At 49.1% G+C, this 26,596-nt stretch overlaps 1 protein-coding gene across 1 annotated transcript; it reads right to left on the bottom strand.

The window, feature by feature from the left end:
• Positions 1 to 16,108: 16,108 nt before the first annotated feature.
• ELFN1 (extracellular leucine rich repeat and fibronectin type III domain containing 1) lies at positions 16,109 to 19,089 on the bottom strand. The gene has a single exon (XM_033167501.1). The coding sequence runs from the start codon at positions 18,611 to 18,613 to the stop codon at positions 16,220 to 16,222; it is 2,394 nt and encodes a 797-aa protein (XP_033023392.1). The 5' UTR covers positions 18,614 to 19,089; the 3' UTR covers positions 16,109 to 16,219.
• Between the last annotated feature and the right edge of the window lie 7,507 nt (positions 19,090 to 26,596).

Below are 26,596 nucleotides of genomic sequence, written 5' to 3'. Positions count from 1 at the left end.
CCATCTTCCAAGGCAGCCTCTTCCACTATTGAATAGCTCTTGCTGTCAAAACGTTCTCCTTAATGTTTAGTTGGAATCTCATTTCTTGCAATTTGAGTCCATTGTTTTGGATCCAACTAGAACTCTGGAACAGCCAATGAAGTTGGAAGATTCAGGACAGACAAAAGGCACTCCTTCTTTACACAGCACATTGTTAAAACTGTGTGAATCTGTTTCCACAAGACATAGTGATGGCCCCCAACTTGGATGGTTTTAAAAGAGGGCTAGATAAATTCATGGAGGGCAAGGCTACCAAAGTCACGAGGGACACTTGGAGCTACTGTGCCTCTGAATACTGCCTGCTGGGAATGGCAGGTGGGGAGACAGCTATAGCAGACATGTCCTGCCTGTAAAGACAAAACAGGTGCTCTATCATGGAGCTATTCCCCCCACCACACAATTTTCCACCACTGATTAAAAACCAGGATAGTGCATGCTCTATTAGTTCAAGATGTACTAGAAAAACATAATCATCCTACAGTATGTTATGTAGTTGAAAATGTATCTCGGCAGTTCACACAGATTATCCAGCAGTCTCCAACATTATGCTTTCCCTTTCTTTTCATTTTTTAAAAACCAAACCCACTTCATTGCGTGCTGTTCGGTGCATTCGTTTAGTCTGAAATGGCCCTCTCCAGCTTCGATTTAAAAGCAAAGAGGGTGATTTGTTGAAGAAGCATCATTGTCCAAGAATGTGTAATCAGCAATTCAACATGAAACTCACAAGGTACAGTCTGTTGTTACATTGCAAACTGAGTGCTCCTGTGCTCCTGTCCTGCTTTCTGGGCTTCCCATTTATTTATTTATTTATTTATTTATTTATTATACTTAATTACCACTATGTCATAAAGGTAAAGGTACCCCTGACCATTAGGTCCAGTGGCGGATAACTCTAGGGTTGCGTGCTCATCTCGCTCTGTAGGTTGAGGGAGCCGGCGTTTGTCCGCAGACAGCTTCCGGGTCATGTGGCCAGCATGACTAAGCCGCTTCTGGCAAACCAGAGCAGATCACGGAAACCTATTTATCTACTTGCACTTTGACACGCTTTTGAACTGCTAGGTTGGCAGGAGCAGGGACTGAGCAATAATGGGAGCTCACCCCGTCGAGGGCATTCGAACCACTGACCTTCTGATCGGCAAGCCCTAGGCTCTGTGGTTTAGACCACAGCGCCACCCGCGTCCCTGTTACTATGTCATAGATGAGGTTAATAAAACATAAGACTGTACAATACAGACCATATTAAAAAGTTAGCGTCAGTAAACCATTGTAGAAGGATGCATTCTTAATTGCCTGCATAGGCCTGGTGGAATAGAATGGTTTTCAACAGGTGTTTAAAAGTTCTGTGAATCTCTGTTGGCAGAGAGCTGCAGGGATCGTCTGATGTTCGTCTTAAATAGGGATATTCCATTTGGCTTTGCAGGCTGATCGTTGCTCATCAACCTATTCCCTTGCTCAAAGTGGCCTGGGACTCTTTAAAAATCTCTATAAACCACTGGCCCTCCCTGCAACTTAAGGCAATGAAATGCCATCATGATGACATCCCTGTACAGAGAGCTTTGCAAAGAATGTGTGAGAAGATCCCTGCCCCAAGATGCTTCCAATCCAGTAAGAGACACAGGGAGGCAACCAAGGAAAGAGCCTGGAATGGCAGTGAGTAGATTGTGATGACGCATTATCAGAATTAAAATTGCTGGTGTTTACTTTTTTTTTAACTATCTGTATTCTGCTAGCTGAAATTGATTTGCACTCTGTGTGTTTTACACATGCTTCTATTGCTTATTGCAGTGTTTTTCAACCTTTTTTGGGCAAGGGCACACTTGTTTTATGAAAAAAATCACGAGGCACACCACCATTAGAAAATGTTAAAAAAAAAAATAACTCTGTGCCTATATTGACTATATATAAAGTAATTCTCTTGAATAGGACTCAAATAAACACAATTTTTCCCACGGCACACCAGGCAACATCTCGCGGCACACTAGTGTGCCGCGGAACAGTGGTTGAAAAACACTGGCTTATTGGTATCCAGATGTTATTTTAATGCAGAGGTAGGGATCCTGAGGATCTTCAGATGCTGTTGGACTACAACTCCCATCATTCCTGGCCAGCCAAAGTAATTAACAAAGGAACTAGTCGGAACCAGTTTGCCAGGCGCCGACTTATCCATTCTACCTTCACATACACAGGATCACAGGTCTTCCAAACTGACCCCCCCCCCAAAAAAAAAATCTATAACAATATATATCAGGCTTTGGGTTTTTAAACATTCAAATATGTGGGAGCTTGATTTGTATGACAAACTGAGAATGGACGCGTCTCATCTGCTGCCATCACCTCAAGGCATTTCTTTCTCTCCCAGTAGTAAGGAAAGGCACATGTTGAAGGAGAGAGCGCTACAGTTATTTGGGCACAGAAGCCAGAAACTAGCCTTATGGGGAAAGGTTTGATTTCCTGCCCTCTGCCTACCCGTGTACCATCCATCCTTGCATTAACGAGCACAGCTAATTGGATGAAATGGAGATGCCTCAGGTGGAAACCACATTCAGTTGGAATTTTGCTTGGTGGGGTTGTGTGGCCAGGGGGAAGGATGTTGAACCACTGGGAGGCATTGTGCATAGGCGCCTCACCCAGCCACCAGGGCCGTCTTAAGCATATCCAGCGCCGTGGTGCGAAGATCCCACCGGCGCCCCCCCCCCATTTCCCAGAATAGTCAACCTTTTTTAGGCGGAGGGACCCCCAAAGTTGTTGACCATTTTTAGGAAAGGTTCCCCACAGGGGTGCATAGCATGCAACGTGCATGTCCAAATGGCGAGAAGGGGTGTGTGCAGGGAGGGGGGGGGAGATGAATACTTCTAGAGCTGTTCCTCTCCTGGCCTCTCCACAACTCTCATGCAGGACCCTCCACGCTCCTCCCCGCCTCGCCTGTCGCTTCCCAGTTGTGTGGAGCAGGGAGATGGATCCCCTCTCCTGTTTGCTGGCCAAAGGCTCACCCTGACTGCCCAGCCACAGTGCCTGGCTGGGGGAGGGCAAGAAGGGAGGGAGGCTGCCAAGGATCCCAGAAGGTTATGGTTCCGCCAGGCCCTGCGCCTCCTCATATGCATAGCCAAGATCCCGATTGCATGCTTTGCTGCACCTCGGGTTTGTGCGCCAGGTTCGGCTGGCTGGCTGGCTGCATGCATGGGGAGTGCATCTTGGGAGGGTGTGGGGCATGCCGGGGAGGGAGCAGCCGCAATGGTACGCTTTCCCAAAAGGAGGCTCCGGGCACAGTGCGGCATGGCGGAAGGGGACAAGGGCGGCGAGCTGATGCTGGGAGGTGCCGCTTCCAGCCTCCGCCTCTTCCCTGCCGCCCTCCAGAATGTGGCGCCGTGGTTCCCCGCACCACTAGCCTCTATGGCTAAGACGGCCCTGCCAGCCCCCCAGCCCCGTGGCCGAACTCTGTTTCCATTGCCAGGGACGGATGGAGCCAATGACTCAGCCTCGAATGCTCCAGATTGATTAAGGAGTCCTCTTCCCCTCCCCAGCTTGGCAGTGGCTGAAGCCGGAAGGTCCTGGGCACCCATTCAAGCGGCAATAAAAATTGAGGTACTATTTTGTGTTTGTTTTCCTTACAAAATAAACAATCCCCCACGTTTGATGAGCAAGCAATTTCATAAATGCCGCAGAGCAAACAGACCACCAGAGTTTCACCTCACATGTTTTCCAGCTGGTTTCTCTCAGCTGCTGCTTGGGAAGGAAGGGGAATGGCTGTTGCAAGATAGCCGGCAGCAGGATGAAAAAGGTGCAGAAGCTGCAAGAGGGGGAAGCAGGTTTGGCTCAGGCTTTTGTTTCACAACGCTATCAATGCACCTGAAGTTGGCTGTTGATTTTGCTCCAAAGGCCAGATTGGGCAAATCCCACAATTAGGGTTTCCAGGAGCATCTCGGAGGTTGAGATTTCAGGGCCGGGACCCGAGGCTGAGGGGTGAGCCCTGGAGATGGAGCTTAATTGGGAGAGGGGAAGAGGGCAGACCTCCTGTCTACAGAGTCAACACAGTGATTTGCAACTGGCTGAAGATTGCAAACTACACGCGTCTTCTTCTTATTGTACAGGTGACTCTCAATTATGTTCCAGGAGTAGCACATAAACACATTGGGTGCAACGGCAGGTCTGGCCACCCTGTGCATCACTCAGTATGTGGAGAATGCAGGACATTGCCCGCCTCAAAGCTGTGATCCAGCCCCTGAGCTTTGCCTCCCCGCTCTCTCCCTGCCTTCCAAGTTGCAAATGTTAACTCTCTTGTGCTCACTAGCACAACCCTCTTACGATCAGCTGAGGGGGAGCTGTGGTCCCCTTTGGCTACATCCAGAGAATAGTTAATAAATGGCCAAAGGGGTGAAGTAGATCTCCCACCTGCTACCGTGTTTCTCCTAAAATAAGACACCGTCTTATATTTTTTTTCCCTCAACAAAACACAGTATGGCTTATTTTCAGGGGATGTCTTATTTTAACCGTGTCGCATCGGTACGCTGCGTAGCCACGCCTCTCCAGGCTGTTTTAATGGGAGGTGCCGCGTCACTATGGCTTATTTTCGGGGTATGGCTTATTTTTGGGGAACGGCTTATATTTCGCAAATGCATAGAAATCCTGCTATGGCTTATTTTATGGCTATGTCTTATTTTAGGAGAAACAGGGTAGAAGTGCAACGCTTTATTTCCTCTGCACATTTTAATGTGTGTCCTCAACGCCCCCACCGCTGCCCAATCTTCTGAGCCTTTAATTTCCCACTCACCTACTGCCTGCATTAACGGCTTCCATTAAATGCAGCTTCCTTTAACCAAGTGCATTTCACCAAACGGGGCCCCTAAACATGATTGGTTCAAAATTGGGAAAGGAGTAAGACAAGGCTGTATATTGTCTCCCTGCTTATTTAACTTATATGCAGAATTCATCATGCGAAAGGCTGGGCTGGATGAATCCCAAGCCGGAATTAAGATTGCCGGGGGGGGGGGGAAATCAACAACCTCAGATATGCTGATGATACTACCTTGATGGCAGAAAGTGAGGAGGAATTAAAGAACCTTTTAATGAGGGTGAAAGAAGAGAGCGCAAAATATGGTCTGAAGCTCAACATCAAAAAAACTAAGATCATGGCCACTGGTCCCATCACCTCCTGGGAAATAGAAGGGGAAGACATGGAGGCAGTGAGAGATTTTACTTTCTTGGGCTCCATGATCACTGCAGATGGTGACTGAACGACTGAACAACAACAAAAACATGATCATGCCTTTGCAGCCTTTTGGGGTGAACCACTGCCCGCTTTCTGCTTTGCCGTCTCCAAGCAGCGCTCTCTCTCTCTCTCCCCATCTTTCTCCTTAAAATAAAAGCCCATCTGGGTCTGCTGTTGGCAGGCACAAGGTGTACGTTGACCTAAAGGGTCCCATCTTTCCCTTGGCATCTGCATACTTGTTTTCTCGGCTTAACAAGGGAATCTTTAACAGGGCTTTGCTCCCCGCCCCCCTTTGAGCTAAATTGGTTCCCTCCTTTCAGCAGTTTCCTCCCCCCCCCTCGCCGCCTCCCTTCCCCAGCTTCCTGCCATTCTGCCCTTAAGGCCGGGTGTTTGTTCCGATCTCCTCTCTTCTGAAAAGGGCAACCGTGTCAGGCGCTGAAAGGGCAGCTCTGCAGTCATGTCTCTTCCCCCTGAGAGAACCTTTCACACCTTGGGAATGTGAGAAAATCTCTCCTGGGAGGGCAGCACAACCTGTGGTCTGGAACTGTGTCAGCCAGGCCGATTCGCAACTATGGCCTCCAGGTGGTAGCCCCTTGCGGACAACCAACTCTCTTTAATGGACCCGCCGGGGGATGCAGAGCCCCAGATGTTGTTGGGCTTACCCCTGCCCAGCCAGCATGGCCGGCAGTCAAGGAGGACGGGAGTTGGAGAGCAGCAATATCTGTGAGGCTGAAGGGTCCCCTTTCCTTGCCAATGCCACAGGCAACCAGGAATCCCATGCCGATGAATGGGTAGGCAGGTCATGAAAGAACAGCAAACTTCACATTGCATGACCGCTCTCATCCGAAGTCCTCCTTCACACAGTGCATAGCTGAACTGTGGAACTCCCTCCCACAGGGAGCAGTGATGGCTGCCGACTTGGATGACTTTAAAAGAGGAATAGACAAAATCGTGGAGGATAAGTCTCCCCGTGGCTAGCAGCTTTGATGGCTGTGCTCTGCCTCCATGGTTGGGAATGGCAGGAGGGGATGCTGAACTATTGGCCTGATCCAGCAGGCTCTTATTTTGTTCTTAAGCTGCCTGAGAGTTGTTAAAGGTACCCTGACCATTAGGTCCAGTCGCGGACGACTCTGGGGTTGCGGTGCTCATCTCACTTTACTGGCCGAGGGAGCCGGCGTACAGCTTCCAGGTCATGTGGCAGCATGACTAAGCCGCTTCTGGCGAACCAGAGCAGTGCACAGAAACGCTGTTTACCTTCCTGCCAGAGCGGTACCTATTTATCTACTTGCACTGTGTGCTTTTGAACTGCTAGGTGGGCAGGAGCTGGGACCGAGCAACGGGAGCTCACCCCATTGCAGGGATTCAAACCGCCGACCTGATCGGCAAGCCCTAGGCTCTGTGGTTTAACCCACAGTGCCACCCGCATCCCTGAGAGTTGTTAGGCAGCCCCTTATTCCCCACACACCCCAGAAGTACAATTTTCAGAGTGGTCTAACACCCCCACCTCCCAGGGAGCTCTGGAAAGTGTAGCTCTGAGGGCCTCCTAACATCTCTCTTGGCAGCCTTCACAAACTCCAGCTCCCATACTTCTTTGGGGGGAAGCCATGACGGTTTAAAGGGGTGCCACGGTGCTCTGAAGCTGTGGTATGAAGTGCTGGGTTGACGGAATAACAGCAGAGCACCAGGATGCCACCCAGTTCCGTGTGGAAATGATGGGCTTGTTTTCCCTGCTCTTATCGGTCTTCCCTCTGGTGAGCTCTCAGAAATGTTAATAGATTCTGAGTTGGGATTCCAAACTGCTGCTGTGCTGCTGAAGGCTATAAATAGACCAGCGCACTGCGCCCGGTTTTAAATGACTCTCATTGATCCATCTTCTCATGGTCCTGGGCCAGCCTTCCCTGGGTGAGTCCTTCCACATCCTCCTGGATATTCCTTCTTTTGCCCTTGCCAGTTCCTTGCTCTGGTTCCTAGTCTGGCATTCCTTTTCACATGGGAATGAGTGAGCCCCTGAAAATGTATTTAAGCGGCATCATTTTCAATGAAAATTTAGAAATGTGTCATCTTTCTCCTCAATCACAAGGACCTCAGACCAGGAACAGTGTGAAGTCCTCTCTCTTAGTCTGATTAAAATGCCAGGCTGCAGCTAGACGGGAAGGCCCTAATCCTTAAACAGGCCTAGAATCTTGTTCCAGCACGTTTCCAAGCACAATTCAAAGGGTTGGTGCTGACCTTTAAAGCCCTAAATGGCCTCGGTCCTGTATACCTGAAGGAGCGTCTCCACCCGCATCGTTCTGCCCGGATACTGAGGTCCAACTCCGAGGGCCTTCTGGCGGTTCCCTCACTGCGAGAAGCAAAGCTACAGGGAACCAGGCAGAGGGCCTTCTCGGTAGTGGCACCCGCCCTGTGGAACGTCCTCCCATCAGAGGTCAAGGAGATAAGCAACTACTTGACATTCAGAAAATACCTGAGGGCAGCCCTGTTTATGGAAGTTTTTAATCTGTGACATTTTAATGTATTTAATATTTGTTGGAAGCTGCCCAGAGTGGCTGGGGGGGACCTGGCCAGATGGGCGGGGTACAAATAATAATAATAAATAATAATAAATAATAATAATAATCCTGGCTTCTGTAAAGGACTATCTCGTTTCTAGTTTCCCGTGGACTGGCAGCACTGATTACCCTCACCTCCTTTTGCATACATTTAGGGAATTTAGGAGTGTGACTGTGTTGTTGGCTGGGTCCTGCCCACATGCAAACGCTTTGTAACCTAATGTTAAAGCAATGTGCTGTCTTTTCCTTGTAATAAGCCACTTTTCTGAGTGTTTCTTGGTGTGAAGAGTTCCTCATCAGGTAGAAAGGCAAGAGTTTACATGCATTTAAAGAAAGCATGGCTGTCTCCATCCTATATTTTGTTTCTCTCATAGAAAGTGCATGTTTGGGCCGTATGTGCACTGGGTATACATGTGGATTCGGACGTAACACACCCGGGGCTCAGAGGCAGACTGCCTCTGAAGATGGGCATCCTTCTCCACTTTCCTAGAACGCAGCCCTTGTTAGACCTGCCTTCTGCTGCGGATGTGCCAATTGTTTTTAACAGCCACCACCACTCCTTGTAGCAGTGAGTTCCCTAAATTAAGTGCTGCTTCTGTGATGAAAGATTCTCTAGCATATTCTTTTCTCTTTTGGGCGGGGGGGGGGGGCACAGGTGAGGCCGGTTGGCATCATTTCACGACGGAGTTGCAGAATGATGAAAGGAGGAGGAGAATTTCGCTCTCTCCGTGCCCTTCGCCATTTTAATTTGCCCTACATTGCTTAGCTTACCGTATATACTCGAGTATAAGCCGACCCGAATATAAGCCGAGGCACCTAATTTCCCTACAAAAACCTGGGAAAGCTTATTGACTCAAGTATAAGCCGGTTCACCTTTGCCGCTGTGGTAGAGGAGGAACGAGCAGCCTGAAAGCAGCCCTTTAGGCTGCTCCTTCCTCTTCCTCCTTTGCTGCTGTGGAGCTCACCCCGTCGCAGGGTTTCGAACCGCCATTCTTCTGATCAGCAAGCCCTAGGGCTCTGTGGTTTAACCCACAGCGCAATGTTCCCTTGTGTTATACAGAGAAGGCTGGGATCCTGTCCTGTTTAAGCAGCAGCCAGGGAAAGTGAGCACCTGTGGGGTTTTAATACTTCCTTAACTGATAGGCTTTCTGCCTTCTGGGGTCTAAAGTTTGCATTTATGTGAGCAGTTCAGGAATGGAACAAGCTGCCTGGGGAGAGTAAAGAACCGCCGTTCTTGTACACTTCTTAAGGAATGGTTGACTGGGGTGAGCGGGTGGCAGCGGCGGCACAAGCGGAGAGAAAGGGCTTCTTTCTCGCTGCCCCCACCACCCGCCTCACTTGAGTATAAGCCGAGGGCAGCTTTTTCAGCACAAAAAATGTGCTGAAAAACTAGGCTTATACTCAAGTATATACGGTACATTTCCCCCACCCTCTAAACCAAGAAGCCTCAAACAATTTTAGCCTTTCTGTGGGGGTGGGGGCAGGCCCAAACAGAGGGGGGGGGGTCGTATGGGCCACTTCGCCCGGGCCTCCGATTCCAAAGGGGGCCTCGGTCGGCATATTCACAATCACTCACCATTATTTAAACGTAAATACTTAAAATAATCCTTTTCCCTATGTATTTTTAAAAGCACTATTGTATATCTATATTTTCCATTTTGTCTTTATATGCAGATATGGTTCAAGCTTTGAAATAAAATTTAAAAATTATATATAATAATAATAATAATAATAATAATAATAATAATAATAATAATAATAATTAATAATAATTTGTTCCCCAGCCACTCTGGGCGGCTTCCAACAGATATTAGGATACCGGTACATCAAAATTATCTACCTGGCCTGGGGCCTCTGCCTGGCTCTGCAAGGGCCTGGGTGGGGGTGGGGTGGGGAGTTTCTGTCCAGCGCCCTTTACCTTCAAGGGTTAATCCAGGGAATGAGTTGGCCTGTTATTGACAGTGTGGTGTAGAGAGATTCCTTGGATTGCCGTTTTTCTCCCTGGCACCTAGATCCACAAATAATTCAAATGCCCAAAAACTTCCCCACTAATATGTACCAGAAGCTGCATTTTCCAGGAAACATGAGCATGCTTTGAGAGCTCCTGTGCTTTTTTTTTCCTCTTAGAAGACCTGAGGAATGACCCTTCTGTCAACAGGCACTTAATTCCTGAAGCAGGCTGTGTCTGCGTCGTGTTTTCAATATTGCCCAGGATTGGTGTCTTGCTCCTTACACTCAAGATATGAAAGCATGGCTGTCTGTTTGACTTCCATCCGCTTTGCTGTTTCCAGTAATCACAGCCTTCTGTACTTTCCTGCCTTCGCAATTCAATCGAGAATATTCTTTATGAGGCTGGTTTTTGGGTTTAGGTGGTGATGACTGCTGTTACCGAACTAAGAAAGATGGCGAAGGTACCGGTAATTCATAACGACACCTGGCCATTTATGTTTTGTTTTTGAGTGGGCCAAGGGTTTCACATACGCCCTCCCATCAGAGGTCAAAGAGATAAGCAACTACCTGACATTTAGAAAATACCTGAAGGCAGCCCTGTTTAGGGAAGTTTTTAATCTGTGACATTTTAATGTATTTTAACATTTGTTGGAAGCCGCCCAGAGTGTCTGGGGAAACCCAGCCAGATGGACGGGGTACAATTAATTTATTATAATTATTATTATTACTTTCTCATATTTCAGCTACCCTGTAATGTAGGCTAGAATAACTATTGTGTGGAAGTGGAGAGATTGCGGCCAACTGGAGTGTGTGTGTGTGTTTCCCTACGTCCTGGCTGGGGTCGCCCGTCCTGTTTTGCCGCCTGAGGCAAAAGGGGAAGGTGTGCCACCCACTCTTGCCACAGCCTCGCTTAATGGGGTTTGGGAAGGTCCAGCAGAGCTCTCATGAGATTTCGCAGGGCTTGTCCAATGTCTCTCCAGAACCCAGAAGCTGCTGCAGCTGCTTCTCCTTGCTCTTCCACCAGTGGTGGGGGCACACATGTGGTGATGCCCCTTGGAGTCTACCGCCCAAGGCGACTGCCTCAGTCTCCCTCATGGATGGGCTGGCCCTGCTCCGCTGGTGACCTTGGCACAAGAGGCAAAGCCCAGCTGCCTTTCAGTAATTTGATCCAGGCCTCAGTTCTGAGGTAACTGTTAAAACCGTTCCAGTTACAGACAGGTAGCCGTGTTGGTCTGCCATAGTCAAAACAAAATAAGAAATCAGAAATTCCTTCCAGTAGCACCTTGGAGACCAACTAAGTTTGTTCTTGGTATGAGCTTTCGTGTGCATGCACACTTCTTCAGATACGTTAAAGCTGTGGTTTCTAACGTGGGGCACACTCCCTCACAAGCAGGCAATTTGATTTTTAAGGGGGGCAATTCGAGAATGAGTTATTAACAGTGATTTTTTTTTTTTTTTTTTTTTGCAACTGTCCTTTCGTTCTTTTGTTTTTCCCTTTCATGGGTGCCGTGTTCTTTGGAAGCTTGTTTCAACCAATTTAATGGCCTTTTAGGCTTTCTCCACTTCGTGAATAATAAAAATTATATGTCACGGGGGGGGGGGGAATCAGGATTTTAGAGATGCTTAGGTGAGCATGGCCAAAAAAAGGTTGCGAACCACTGTGTTAGAGCCTTGGGGCAGCTAGTGGTTTAACAATCAACCCCTTTTCCCAGGGAATTCTGGGAATTCTTGCAGCTCTGTGAGGGAAATGGGGATCTCCTAACAGCTCTCAGCACCCTTGACAAACTACAGCTCCCAGAATTCTTTGGGGGAAGCCACAACTGCTGAACGATAAGTGATATGAAGAAAGGCTGAAGGAACTGGGCCTGTTTAGGCTAGACAGACAGTGAGGTAGAACTGAGACTTTGACTAAGACAGGCTGGGTTCAACTTCCGGCTTAACCGTGAAGCTCACTGTGTGGCCACCAGCCAGCGACTCACCGAGCCTCACATTTGGTTACACACCAGACATTTACGGCACATTCTCCCTCCTCCCATCCCCAAAGAATCCTGGGAACTGTAGTTTACCACCCCCACCAAAGAGCTGCAGTTCTCAGTGCTCTTAAGAGATTGCACTTTGCCACGATCCTTGGAGATGGAGGAAATGTGCCTTAAACAGTGTGGAGGCAGCCGCTGTTTCACAAGGTGGTTGTGAGGCCATGTAGGCTGCCAACGATTTCCTCAGAGGAAGAGCAGATAATAAATACAAAGAAAAGAGAAAGAGAAAGACAGAGGTTAGATGGAGAAGGGCGTCTTGACAGCTTTCTAATGCCTGAGAGGACGCCAGGAAGAAGAGGGAGAGCTATTTCTTGCGTTGTCCTCTGGCAGGCAGCAATGGCCTTGAAACAGAGTACCCCACTACGGGCCTGTCAGGTGTTGGACTACAAGTCCCATAATCTCCCGCCATCTTTTCTTTTCTTTTCTTTTTAATTGGTGTGTGCCACTTTTGGAAAGTTGTCTGAAAAGTGGGATGAAAATACAGTAAATAAACATTTTTTTTAAAAAAATAAAAAAGCTACATACGCTTCCCACTTATTCAAAATGGTGTCCTCTTCTGTGGTGGCCCCTAAGCTGTGGCATTCCTACCCCACAGAAGTGCGCCTGGCACCTTCATTATGCAGTTTCTGAAAGATGCTGAAGAAGCCGCTTTTTACTCTGGCTTTTGACACGTGAGATGTATATTTTCGGGACCCAACTTATTTTTTGTGATTGTAAGTTGTATTAAACTCTCTCTCTCTCTCTCTCTCTCTCTCTCTCTCTCTCTCTCTCTCTCTCTCTCTCTCTCTCTGTGTGTGTGTGTGTGTGTTTTGTAACCTGCCCTGGGACCTTAGGATGAAAGGTGGGTAATTAATAAACAAACAAACAAACAAACAAATAAATAGAAAAACACCCTCCTTCCATACTGGCCATGCTGATAAGAGCTGGAGTCCAATAACATCTCAAGGACACCATTTTGCATGAGTGGGAAGAGTACACCTAGATTATAGGAGCTGAGCTTTATGACATTCCAAAGCAATAAATGGTGAGGGGAATTTACATGAGGAGGAGTCTGACCTTCCAATTGTTTTTAAGAGAAAATGCACATGGTATTGGAACAGAACGGGGACCCAGGTGGCGCTGTGGGTTAAACCACAGAGTCTAGGGCTTGCTGATCAGAAGGTCGGCGGTTCGAATCCCTGCCATGGGGTGAGCTCCCGTTGCTCAGTCCCAGCTCCTGTCCACCTAGCAGTTCGAAAGCACGTCAAAGTGCAAGTAGATAAATAGGTACCGTTCCAGCGGGAAGGTAAACGGCGTTTCAGTGCGCTGCTCTGGTTCGCCAGAAGCGGCTTTGTCATGCTGGCCACATGACCCGGAAGCTGTCTGCGGACAAACGCCGGCTCCCTCAGCCTATAGAGCGAGATGAGCGCCGCAACCCCAGAGTCGGAAATGACTGGACCTGATGGTCAGGGGTCCCTTTACTGGAACAGAAAAACCTTTATTGGAACAGAAAAAGAGTTCTGTGTAGACCACGTGTTGAGTTTGAGGCCGTGCCGGAAGGCCTGACTGGCACATTCAGGAAAACACGTGGTACAACACAGTTTGAGAATACCAGCCAGGCTTCTGTGCTTGAATGCTCTCCCTCGCGGCAAAACCTTTTGCCCCATGGAAAGCTGGCATGATAGCAAAAAGGCACCTCTCTTTTCTATGAACAAGGTATTGGGTTGTTGTTGTTGTTGTTGTTGTTGTTGTTGTTGTTAATGTGGAGGACCATTGAAGTATACTTCACCCAAACTCTGAATTGGTGCATTCCCTAGAAGACATGAACTGTGTGTTGTTGTTATTTTAAAGTAAATTGCCCGACAGATTGGTCAGTTGGTCTCTGGGAACCAACATAGGGTTGGCCACATTTTAGGGTATTCTTCTCAATTTATAAGCATATCTGTGGCGCAGTCAGGAATTCAGGCACACTCTAAACACCACCAGTCCTGGGCTGTCCCACAACACGCCGTTGAGGTTGCTGGTGGCTATTTTGGAATCAGGGACTCTTGTGCCTCAGGCAAATTGTAGCTGTGACACTGGGGATGTTTGTGCATAGATGCGGCTACCTCACCCCCTTGCAGTGAAACAGATAGATATTTACTGCCAGCACTCCTCTGTCAATTGGTTCTGTCACGCAGGGTGGCGTTTGGCCATCATTTGGCAGCTGGCGTGCCTCACCGTAAAGACGGATCCCATTTTATTGCCAATTTTCCCAACTGAGCAAAAAACAGTCCATAAGAAAAACAATAGGGACTGCGAACACAGTATTGAGATAGGAATCTCAAGTGGGTTCTGCTTTCCACCCCTGGGAAGCAAATCATTGCTAAGGCTGGTGCGTTAACTTGGCAAACAGAGAGGAATTTGGGTCTTAGCAGTGAGAAAACTTACCCACCTTTGCTGTGCCCCAGTTTTCAGAAGCTGGTGTCTATGTGGATAGTGCTGTTAAATGATTTAGTCACTAGGGGGCGCTGGACTCAACTGAGTGAAATCAGGGGATTTCTTGTGATTCCCAGAAGCTGATACTATCAACACAAGTGGGGGGGGGGGGGGAGAGAGAGAGAGAAGGTGCCCTCAGGTCCTGCTTGCAGGCTTCCCATATGCATTTGGTTTTCCACTGTGAGGACAAGATACATAATATCTAGCAATAAGATATTATGTGTTATAGTCACTAGGGAACACTGGACTCAGTTGTACCTGGGTGGGTTTTTCTGTGTGGGTCATGTCATTATATAGTTTAGTCAGCAGGTGGTGCGGGACTTAGTTTTATCTGGGTGTAGCCAAGAGTTATATTTTGGAGAGAGAGCAGAATCCTTGACCAGCTCCTTTACTAATACAGGTGAAACTCAAAAAATTAGAATATTGTGGAAAAGTCTATTTATGTAAGCAATTGTTTTCATTAGCTACTGGAGTTTAATATATGAGATAGACTCATGACATGCAAAGCGAGATATGTCAAGCCTTTGCTTGTTATAATTGTGATTATGGCGTACAGCTGATGAAAACCCCAAAGTTGATATTGTTAATTTGGGCTTCTCATCAGCTGTACACCATAACCATCACAATTATAACAAATAAAGGCTTGACATATCTCGCTTTGCATGTCATGAGTCTATCTCATCTATTAGTTTCACCTTTTAAGTTGAATTACTGAAAGAAATTAACCTTTCCACGATATTTTAATTTTTCGAGTTTCACCTGTATATAACTCAGTCTTCTGCGACATGGTGCCAGAAGTCATGTTTTTTAATCCACAGAATCCTTATTAGACAAGGAAATTGGGCAGAGCTGCCTGACCCAGAAGCCTCTTGCTTTAAGAATCATGCAGCGGAGGAGGAAGATTTGCTTACACGTGTCTTGGTGACCCTCAAATATGAGAGGAGCGCTGCCATTTTCTCAGCACGCTTGGAATTGACCAGAACTGAAATCAGGAACCATCCATGGAACACAAGACACACCCCACCCTCCCAACAGAGAACCAGAAAAAAAGTCAAGCCAAGGTAGGGTGTTTGGTTTTTTTTTTTCTTTTTTTCTAAAATCCATGATTAAAACCTGGTACAAACAGGTGAATATATAGATATATTTCTTTTAGTAGATGTAATATTTTTTTTTCCTTTCTCTTTCTCTCTCTCTCATTATACAGCAAACATTTGCAAATATAGAATTTCTTTTTCTCTCTCTGTACAATAGAACAGTGTCGGTTTTTACAAGGCGACACACAATACCTTTTCACCAAAGAAATGCACAAATGGGACTTCAGGCGTTCGTAGTCTAAACTGGAAGACTCCATTTGCAAAAGGCCCAAAAAGAATTATCTTTTTAATGTTTATTTAAAAAAAAACAACCTTCTGCTAACTTTTTCTGGTTTACCTTTGTGTGTGTGTTTCGTTTTTTACTTTTTGGTTACTGAAAGGAAGAAGAAGACAAAACTGTACACAGAGTCCACAAGAAACCACAGATTCATGAGTCATGCGATGCAGTCGTGGTTACTCCATTATTCCTTTCATTTTGTGCCTCTCTCTCTCTTTCCCTGTTGTTTTTCACTCAGGTTTTTTTTTTTAATTCAATTTTTCTGCTGTTGTTTTTTTTAATAAAAAGAAAACATTTCCCCTCCCCACTCCACCATTTACCTATTAGTTTTTCAGCACTGTCGGTGTTTCCCTCCCTTTCTCCTTTCAAATTTGGTGTGGATCTCACAAATGCGAGACAGTATTTTAATACCTTTCTCTCTTTCTCTGTTACATTATATAGAATAATTATAGATAAGTTATTTATTTATTTATTTTCTGTGTGTGTGTGTGTGTGTGTGTGTGTGTGTGTGTTTTAAAGACAAGTCTGGATTAAAAATAGCTGCTGCTGATTTCGTTTGTTTTGTTTTGTTTTGGTCCAGTATTAAGTCACGAGTTACAAGTTTTGAGGACTCAGGACTTGTGCTGGGCTGACACCCCTTTCCAGTAGTCTAAGATGTCGTGCAGGTCCTCGTCTTTGGCAAACTGGACCTTTTTGCGCAGGGCGTGGCCGGCCGCCATGTACTCCTCCTCGTCTTTGTGGCGCTTGCGGTTCAGTTTGAAGCGTTCCCAGATGCTGTGGGAAGGCTTGCAGGTGTACTCTGGGCTAGAGGTGTAGCTCAGGTTGTGGTACTGGGGGGAGAGCTGAGAGTAAGCCAAGTCCCTGGGCCGGGGCCTGGTCAAAGGTTCCAAGATGGAAGGCTTGCGCCCGCCCATACTCTCGTGCTGCTGCTCCCCCTGGTGGGACCCTGGGTACGAGTGCCGGTGCTCGCTGTACTGGCGGATCTTCTCGGCCTCGGCGCGCAAGATGGCGGCCGCCGGCGTCACAGTGAGGATGGTGTCTGTGGTTGGAGACGTCTTCTCGATATATTTGGCTTCGGATTTGTGGGCAGAGCCCTCGGAGCGGAAGGATCGGGGGCTCCGGATGGAGCCGCTGGAAGAGGTGCTGGAGCGCTTTGGGGGGCCCTCCATGCTGTGGTGCCTCTGCAGGGGGTGGTTGTAGCTCTCCTTGTAGACCGGAGCCAGGAAGCTGTGTTTGCTGGGGATCTGTTCGGACAGAAGCACCAGCTGAGGCTCGGCCGTGGACACCGCCCCCGACTTCACCCCCTGGAAGGAGGTGGACTCCGATTTCAAGGCATCGATGCAGTTGTTGATGATCTGGTTGACCTTGTCCACCTCCTTGGTGATGGTGGAGATCTCTGCCACTGAGCTCTGGCTGTCTGGCTGCAGGGGCAGCTCGCAGTCCCTCCTCTCGGGCTGCTCGCCCGTCCGCACCTCCATGTAGTTGCCCTTCGTGGCCTTGGGGGTCTCGCTGCTGTCGATCAGCTTGTACTGCTCGACTTCCCCCACGGAAGGGAGGTAGGGGATGCGGGTCATCGTCTCTCCGCCCAGCATCTGCCCTTGGGACAGCTGGGAGATGCTGGTCGCCTCCATCTCCGGCCCGTACTTCAGCTCGATGATGGTCTTCTTCATGTTGATGGCAGCCTTCTTGTGCTTCTCCTCCTGCTGGCGCCTCTTCCGGAGGCAGTAGTACACCACCCCAAGGACAATCACCATCCCAAACAGGCAGCCCAGGATCGTCATGATGTAGTGAGTGGCCGTCGAAGGGCTCGGCACCGGCTCCTCCCGGTTATGCTTGTTGAGGTTGATGGTGAGGCAGGTGTAGTTGTACCTGGAGACGCGGTTGGAAGACATCACGCAGTAGGTGTAGTCTTCGTTGGGGCCCAGGTCCGTCAGCGTGATGTCCTCCTTCTTCTTCAGCAGCTTGGTGAGGACATTGTAGCGGCCGTTCTCGAACTGCGCCAGGGTGTACATCTTGCTGAAGGGCACCGGGATCTGCACGCTCAGGATGGCCGAGTTGTGGGTCAGCTGCTTCACTTTCATGGTGGGGAACAGGCCCGGGTCGATCACGGGGGTGTGCAGCGAGGCCTGGGGCGTGGTGCCGTCCCCGGAGAAGCACTCCTCCTCGGGGCATGGGCTCTCGGGCGGAGCGGTGGTCACCGGGTTCTTCAGCGGGATCAAGTAAGGCGGCATGGTGTAGGGCCCCCCGGTGCAGAGTGAGGACAGCATGCCCAGGGCATTGCGGTACCCACTCCGGCCTTGGCCCAGAAGGTAGTAGCCAGAGTAGTCTGGCGGCGAGTCACACTGCATGCGGTCGTAGGTGCGGGTCATGTTGGTGAAGCCCTCGAGCCACTGGAGGAAGCCCAAGAGCTCGCAGGAGCAGTAGAAGGGGTTGCTGTAGAGTTCGCAGACAGACAGCTTGGCCAGGCCCCGGAAGGTGCTGCTGTCCAACCTCTGGATTCTGTTCATCGACAGGTCAATGTTCACGATGTTGAGGCACTCCCCGAAGGCGTTGGGGGTGACGGTCTCGATGAGGTTGGCCTGGAGGTAGAGGTACTCCAGCTTCCCCAGCCCCCGCAGGATCCCCTCCGTCAGGTTCCTCAGGCGGTTGTAGCCGAGCTGCAGCACTTGCAAGTTGTACTGCCCGGAGAAGGCACCGTCCTCGACGTAGGAGATCTCGTTCTTGGTCAGGTTGAGGTATGTGAGATTACTGAAGCGGCTGAGGGAGGAGAACTGCACGCTCTTGATCTTGTTGTCGTTCAGCCTCAGGTCCAGGATGGTGCTGTTGATCTGCTGTGGGATGGACTCGTACGGCGGCTGGTTCTGGCTGCAGATGGCGAGCCACACAAAGCCCTTCTCGCCCTCGATCAGCCAGCAGTCCGCCTGCGCCTTCCCCACGTACAGGAGGGAGACGGCCGCCACGCAGGTGCACAGGGCTGACGTCGCGGCCCACTGGCGGCCTGCCATTTGGGAGGGCTGGGCGGAGACAAGGGGCGGCCCCCTTTCTGCCTGCAAGGGGAAAGGGATGACGGTCTGCCTCACAGCACAAAACCCCTCCTCGGGTTAGTGTTCGCCATTCTCTCCTTGCGCTCCATGGTTTCAGACCATGAAGGGAACATTCAGTCGGAGGAGGTGGGAAGGGGACTCCTCGTCCGGTGCTGATCTTTCCCAGGGTGCCCACTTGGGCAAAAAGCTCTAGCAAAGGGCTTGCTGGCAAGTTGTCTTTCCTGCCATCCTATTGGGCTTCCGGGGGGGGGGGCAAGGAGGGACCTGGGCAGAAGAGGGAGGTCCGGCTCAGGCACACACTTCTCTCTCCCTCTCGGCAGGGCTTTTCCCGGTGCTTGTCTTGCCGCCGGCTTCTGCTTTGAGGCTCGGCTCCTTCTCCATCACCCTTCCTTGTTGCGCCTGCCTCTCGTAATGCGGCTTCTGCTGGGTTACTTGGGTCTCCTGCTGACAGAGAAGCAGAGAGGGGGGAAGGCAATTAGTGGGATTTGTCAAACCGAAATGCAACTAAAACAGCACACTCCCCCCGGGTAGGAATAATATAGGGACACTGGAAACTGTCTTATGTCAAGCAGTCTAGTAGTTTACTGTTGTTGGCACTGGCCGGCAGCAGCTGTGCAGGGTTTTCCTAGCCTCACCTGGAGATTCTGAGCACTGAACCGCAGGGACCTTTTGTGTACAGACTGCAGCCCTTCTCTGGATTTATTTCAGAAGTTCGGAATTATTTCACTAGTCTCCTTCATATATTGAAGTGTTGTTGTTGTTTACAATAAGCTGGTGCAAGGCTGAGTGGAGGCTGGTAGCCATTTGTCCCCAAACACAGTTTTGATCCAGTCGAAGGCCCCCATGTCAGCTATTCTCAATGAGAAGAAAGGGCCCATTGATGTCGATGGGAGTATTATAGCCCTCTTCCCTTGCCCCACGTAACACTCCCAACCCAGCTCCTATTGTAAACAACAATCACCAAGCCCAAAATTACATCAATAACACCACACCTAGTTTGGCCCTCCATCTCCAGCGTCAAGGCAGGAAGTCCCCTTTCTCTGTCGATCTGCACATAATTGCAGTTACAGGTAGATAGCCGTGTTGGTCTGTCATAGTCAAAACAAAACAAAATAAATAATTCCTTCCAGTAGCACCTTAGAGACCAACAAAGTTTGTTCTTGGTATGATCTTTCATGTGCATGCACACTTCTTCTGAGGTGCTACTGGAGGGAATGTTTTATTTTATTTTGTTTTGCACATAATTGGTTATTCGCTCCAGACCACCTATCCTCTAAGGCCAAGGATCACATGCAAAGCTTTCAATTTGTAGTTCAGTATAACCCACTAGGATCTCAGTGATCTGAAGGAGCTGCGTTTGTGGGGATGAGCTGGCTCTCTGTGCTCCAGACAGATGTAAAGTTGGCTTTCATCTGCTTGCATGCATCTTCCTACCTTGAAATTGATTTGTGCCCCCCCCTCTCTACCTGCACCCAGGTCCATCTCCCGCCTCCCTCTTTCTCAGCTCCTCTTCAGGATCCTCTTTCCCTGTTGCCCAGGTCAGTTTATCAATAAGTGAAGGAGCTGCTTGTTACCAAAAGAGAGTAATGACATAGCCGGCCGCGATCCATTACAAATGATAAATGTTTAATCATGCAAAGAGATGGGAGAGGTGAGTGGGGGGGGGGGTTATTTTTATTATTTGGCTTGCAGGCACCAAATGTTAGAATGAGCCAGAGCTATTCATTATGTGTAAAATAATCAAAGCAGACATCTCTAAGATGGTATAGCAAACATTTATTAATGGTGAAGCCTCCGCTAAATGGCTGGATGTCCATTTCGTATACGTCAGGTGTGGGAAGGAGGCTCTCAGGCTCAGGCTGCTGTCTGGGTTCATTTTCTCCCCCCCCTTCTCTCTCTCTCCCCCCCCTTCTCTCGCCCTTATGCATATTCCCAGATCAGCTTCCACACACTTGCATGGCGAACTTGGTTCGAATTGCGGCAGAGTTGGATAATGAGGGGGCCCTTGATTCCAAACCTGAATTAATTTCTAGTCGCTTAGTTCCTCTTACCGGGATCGGGCGCACAGAGAGGGGGGCACGCAGCAAGTAGATTGGGATCGGGATGCACTGTGATCCACAAACTCTCAGTGTTTTGCAGAGTGAGATAATATGAGCCAGGGGTAGGCAACCTAAGGCCCGTGGGCCAGATGCGGCCCAATCGCCTTCTCAATCATACAGTCATAACACTTTGTAGGAGTCCTTTGTATTCAAATAATACATTGCCTACTTTTTATGCCCTTGTGTGTTGGCGGCAGCAACAAGAGGAGCAGCTGGGATGCCCCAAAGCGTGGCAGTGTCTCACCTGCTGGAGGTACCAGCTTAGCAGGTGCCTGATGCCGCCAGCCCAGCGGGCAAGCGCAAAACAGGGCTCTGTCTGCCCCAGTCCAGCCCTTCTCACCCAAGACAGGGCTAGCCTTGAAGGTGTCAAAGGAGCAGTGCTTGTCGTTGCTCTCATCTGAACGAAGCCTCCCGCTGCTCTGATCTCTACTGATGTGTGTGCCATCTTGTGCCGCTTAGCTCATAAAGATCTAACAGGATCACAACCCACAGAGGCAAAGGATCATTAGCTCCCTGGGTGATCCCCCCCTGCTGGTTCCCTCCGCCTCAACTTTGGCCTTTTGAAATATCAGAATCCGAGCGACGTGGACTTCCACGAGGGACTCGTTCATGCCCTGCGACACTTTCCCCATTCTGATCAAGGTAGGCAATGCGAGTCTTTGCGATGATCTGCTTTTACATTAAACATGCTTGGTATGCATACCGTTATTTTATTATTTATTAAATCTGTACGCCGCCCTTCGTCCGAAGATCGCAGGGCGGTTCACTGCATAAAAATGCAAAATGAGAACGCAAAATACTCCATAAAAACAAGAGCAAAAACAAACCGATCACCACCACCCCCCCCGCCCACAAACACATTTAAAAGGACACAGAATGTTAATTGGCCCAAGGCCCGGTTGAAGAAGAACATTTTTGCTTGGCATCTGAAGCGATGTAATGAGGGCACCAGGCGAGCAGCCCTGGGGAGAGCGCTCCACAAACGGGGAGCCGCCCCAGAGAAGACCCATTCTCATGTCACCACCCTCCGGGCCTCTTTCAGCAGACGCATATGACAAAGGGCCTCACATGATGATCGTAGGGTCCAGGTTGGTTCATATGTAGAGGGGCAGTCCTTGAAGTATTATGGTCCTGAGCTGTTTAAGGCTTTATAGGTCAAAAGCAGCACTTTGGGCCCAGAAACTAGTTGGCAGCCAGTGCGGCCGGGCCAAGATCGATGTAATATACTCAAACCACCTTGCCCCACTGAACAACCTGCCTCCTTCAAGCAGGCAGAGACCATCCTTTCTCCCAAGGAGGCATTCCTCACCTCCCTGGCCCAGCCGGCTGTCCTGCTAGTTGTTGTTTCTTCAACCAAAAGGAGCAAGGGTCCAGCACCTTGTCCACATCCTCAAGCCTTACTTAACTGAAACTCGTCCAACGGACTAGACAGTGCTCTGGGCACCTCGTGAGATTCATCTGCCGTAACAGTGGAGTCAAGGTCCTGGCGGGTGCAAGCAATTTTATCCTCAAAATGCTTTGCAAACAAGTCACAGCAAACACTCTCGGTTCTACCATCTCTTTTGGGCCAGACTGTATTGATGGCATTTATGTAGCTGATCGCCGAAGAATTGATGCTTTTGAATTATGGTGCTGGAGGAGACTCTTGAGAGTCCCATGGACTGCAAGAAGATCAAACCTATCCATTCTGAAGGAAATCAGGCCTGAGTGCTCACTGGAAGGACAGATCCTGAAGTTGAGGCTCCAGTACTTTGACCACCTCATGAGAAGAGAAGACTCCCTAGAAAAGACCCTGATGTTGGGAAAGATGGAGGGCACAAGGAGAAGGGGACGACAGAGGATGAGATGGTTGGACAGTGTTCTCGAAGCTACCAACATGAGTTTGGCCAAACTGCGGGAGGCAGTGGAGGATAGGGGTGCCTGGCGTGCTCTGGTCCATGGGGTCACGAAGAGTCGGACACGACTGAACGACAACAACAACAACAACAACAATGCCTTGCACAAAGCGGTCGCTACCAACAGCAGGCCTCCGTAGAGTTCTTTTGAATTTTGGGGGGGGGGTCTTGCAGCCCCCAACTCTTTGTGTCAGTGATGTTTTTATTTGGCTCAGGACCCCAATACCTCAAGGATCACCTCTCCCTATTTGAACTGACCGAGAGCCTGCAATTGCCAGAGCAGCAGCCGCAAACATCTGGAGGGCACCGTTTTGGCAAAGGCCGGTCCACACTTTGCGAAAAGAAAAGCCAGCTCCAACCAGACACCTGGCACAGATTCTCTCTGGAGGAATTGAGTTTTATCGTTAATAACCTACCGCTAAAAGGGTAACATCTGTTTGGGGCAAACTGTAATGAGATTTAAACCCCAGGTGGAAGGAGAACTCTGCAGTAATAAATGGCGCTGTATGTCTAAATAGTTTTAATTTTTTCGTTGGCAGAGATGGCTGCGTGTTGTTGTTGCTTTTACCTCAAGGCCCCTTCGCCAGCTTTCTCCTCGTGCCCCCTTTTGTTGTTGTTGCTGCTGCTCCTTAATGATTGCCATTAATTTCCAGCGTGGCAGATGGAGTCTAAATCTAACCTAGTGGCATTTGAAATGAGAACCGTGGTGTGTCGAACGTATGCAAGAGGGTGCGCTGCTGTCTCGGAGCAAGTCTGCTCTGACAAAACCCTTTTAGCTTTCTGAGCGAGATTCCCCTTTGAGGTTTGCGCTTGCCTCTTCCTCTTTGGAAGCAACACTAACAACGCAGGCTCCATGCGTGTCTGCTCACAAATAAGAATCGGGGAGACATCCATTCCAGGTTGTGCTTTAATGGGGACTTGCTGCACCGACACTTCTCAAAGCAATGCATGGAGCAGAAATGCAACTCCCCTTTGAGATCTGTGGCGCAGTCAGTCCATCGAAAAACGGGCACGTTAGCAAAAAGTGCACACTCATGTATGCAGACTAGTGAAAATAACATGCAGTTCTGTTGGCATTCTGCTAAGGGTAAATTTGAACCGCTGACCTCCTGATCGGCAAGCCCAAGAGGCTCCGTGATTTAGACCACAATGCCACTCATGTCCCACATTCGAATCCCCGCAACAGAGCTCCCGTTCCTCGGTCCCAGCTCCTGCCAGCCTAGCAGTTTGAAAGCATCCCAATGCAGGTAGATAAATAGGTACCGCTGTGGTGGGAAGGTAAATGGCGTTTCCATGCGCTCTGGTTTCCGTCACGGTGTTCTGTTGCGCCAGAAGAGTCCTGCTGGCCACGTGACCTGGAAAGCTGTCTGTGGCCTGAACACGAGATGAGCGCCGCAACCCCATAGTCACCTTTGACCGGATTTAACTGTCCAGGGGTCCTTTACCCTTACCTTTACCTAGGGGTAAAGTGCTTGCCAAAATGTGTGTACTAAGCCAAGCTATGTAGAACAAAACCTATTTGGGGAGCTGTGTGCATGAAAATGCAGGTCAGTTTTCTTGTAGACAATCGCAAACGGGTGGAAATAAGATGAACCAAATTAAGATTGGAAAAATGAGGAATGGAGCTAGACACTTCTAGTTGTCCCCGCTTACAAGCCCCATTGACTCCAACGGGGACTTCTCCCAGGTTAGTGATATGGAATTACAACCCAAAATGTCTTTGAGTTAGGCATTGGTATGAGGAAGCTTAAGGCTAACCTCAGATATGCTGATGACACAACCTTGATGGCAGAAAGTGAGGAGGAATTAAAGAACCTTTTAATGAGGGTGAAAGAGGAGAGCGCAAAATATGGTCTGAAGCTCAACATCAAAAAAACTAAGATCATGGCCACTGGTCCCATCACCTCCTGGCAAATAGAAGGGGAAGAAATGGAGGCAGTGAGAGATTTCACTTTCTTGGGCTCCATGATCACTGCAGATGGTGACAGCAGTCACGAAATTAGAAGACGTCTGCTTCTTGGGAGAAAAGCAATGACAAACCTAGACAGCATCTTAAAAAGCAAAGACATCACCTTGCCGACAAAGGTCCGTATAGTTAAAGCTATGGTTTTCCCAATAGTAATGTACAGAAGTGAGAGCTGGACCATAAAGAAGGCTGATCGCTGAAGAATTGATGCTTTTGAATTATGGTGCTGGAGGAGACTCTTGAGAGTCCCATGGACTGCAAGAAGATCAAACCTATCCATTCTCAAGGAAATCGGCCCTGAGTGCTCACTAGAAGGACAGATCCTGAAGTTGAGGCTCCAGTACTTTGGCCACCTCATGAGAAGAGAAGACTCCCTGGAAAAGACCCTGATGTTGGGAAAGATGGAGGGCACAAGGAGAAGGGGACGACAGAGGATGAGATGGTTGGACAGTGTTCTCGAAGCGACTGGCATGAGTTTGGCCAAACTGCGAGAGGCAGTGAAGGATAGGCGTGCCTGGCGTGCTCTGGTCCATGGGGTCACAAAGAGTCGGACACGACTGAACGACTGAACAACAACAACAAAGGCTAAGCAACAATACCCCGATAGGTGCCAATTCCCTGGGGCCCTGGGTGCCTGAGCACCCACAAAATTCCCCACGAAGGGACTGGACACGCACAAATGTTGGTGCCAGGGCCATGCATGCTGCATGGCACCCACGGCCCCGGGCACTCATGGCCGTGGTGCCAAGTTGGCACTGCTGCCCCTCCCGAATTGGTTGGCCCCACTTGTGGGCCATGAAAGTTGGGGACCATTTTTGTTACAGGGTGCAGAATATATTTTTTTTGAGAGACATTTACCAGAGCTCCCTTTGTAACGCTGTTAGACTGGAGGCTGCCATCGCCCCCAGAAATGCCACTGAGCAAGAAGTGTGCTAGTTTAAATGTTTGCTGCAGGTAAGACCTCCTTTCTTTTGGTGGCAGCTGCCTGGTGTCAAGATGCATTTTGGGAGAAAGATGGCGGCTCCCAGCCAAAGAGACTTCTAGCAAGTTTCAACCCACTTGCACCTGAAATTCACAGGCCCCCTAGCTAAAATGCAAAAGAGAAGAGAACATTTTTACACACACATGCTGAGGCTGAGCTTCCAAAAGTTTAGTCCTGTCCTCATCGAAGACAGTTATTCACATATGCCAGGCACACGAGACTTTGGTATGAATATGCAGAAAGAGCTCAAAACTGGCATGAGGTCAAAGCTGAGTGTGCTCCCTGTGTCTCTGGATGATGCTCTGCTCTGCTATTATCTCTGCCCAACGAACCTACACAGGTCGGTGTTTGGGATGCTGCTCTGCAGTAGAACGCAATTGGCTCAACCCAGTCGCTTGCAGTGCAAAGGCAGAGCAGCAGGACTGCCCTCAGAGGAGGCTTTCCGGTGCTTCTCTGTGCGACTCGCTGGACTGGACTTCCCTCCTTCCAAGCAGGAAGCTTAGTTGGAATATTTTCTCGCTCTGAAAATGTAGGGGGGCTGGCCTCGGTTGAAGACAGATCATTCTGACTCTTAGCCACTCTAAATGAAAAACATCTCAAGTAGAAGAACAAATCGTGCCTCCAATTTAGGGCAGGGTCAACGTGACCATGTGTCGAGGGGAGGGGGGGCAGCAGGAATCCTGCACATTTCATGGCTGAGACAAAGAGGAAAATTTTGCAGGCTTGTGACAGAAGAGCTGAAATCTCCCCTCTTGCAAAAGGAGACACAGCCCTAGAATTCTGCCCCCCCCCATTCACAGAGGGATGTAGTGGTGTAGTGGTTAAGAGCGGTAGACTTGTAATCTGGGGAACCGGGTTCGCGTCTCCGCTCCTCCACATGTAGCTGCTGGGTGACCTTGGGCTAGTCACACTTCTCTGAAGTCTCTCAGCCCCACTCACCTCACAGAGTGTTTGTTGTGGGGAAGGAAGGGAAAGGAGAATGTGAGCCGCTTTGAGACTCCT

The sequence above is a fragment of the Lacerta agilis genome, chromosome 13 (assembly GCF_009819535.1).
Source record: "Lacerta agilis isolate rLacAgi1 chromosome 13, rLacAgi1.pri, whole genome shotgun sequence".
Taxonomy (NCBI): domain Eukaryota; kingdom Metazoa; phylum Chordata; class Lepidosauria; order Squamata; family Lacertidae; genus Lacerta; species Lacerta agilis.
Note: the sequence above shows the minus strand (reverse complement) of the source record. Positions and strands in the feature narration are given on the sequence as shown.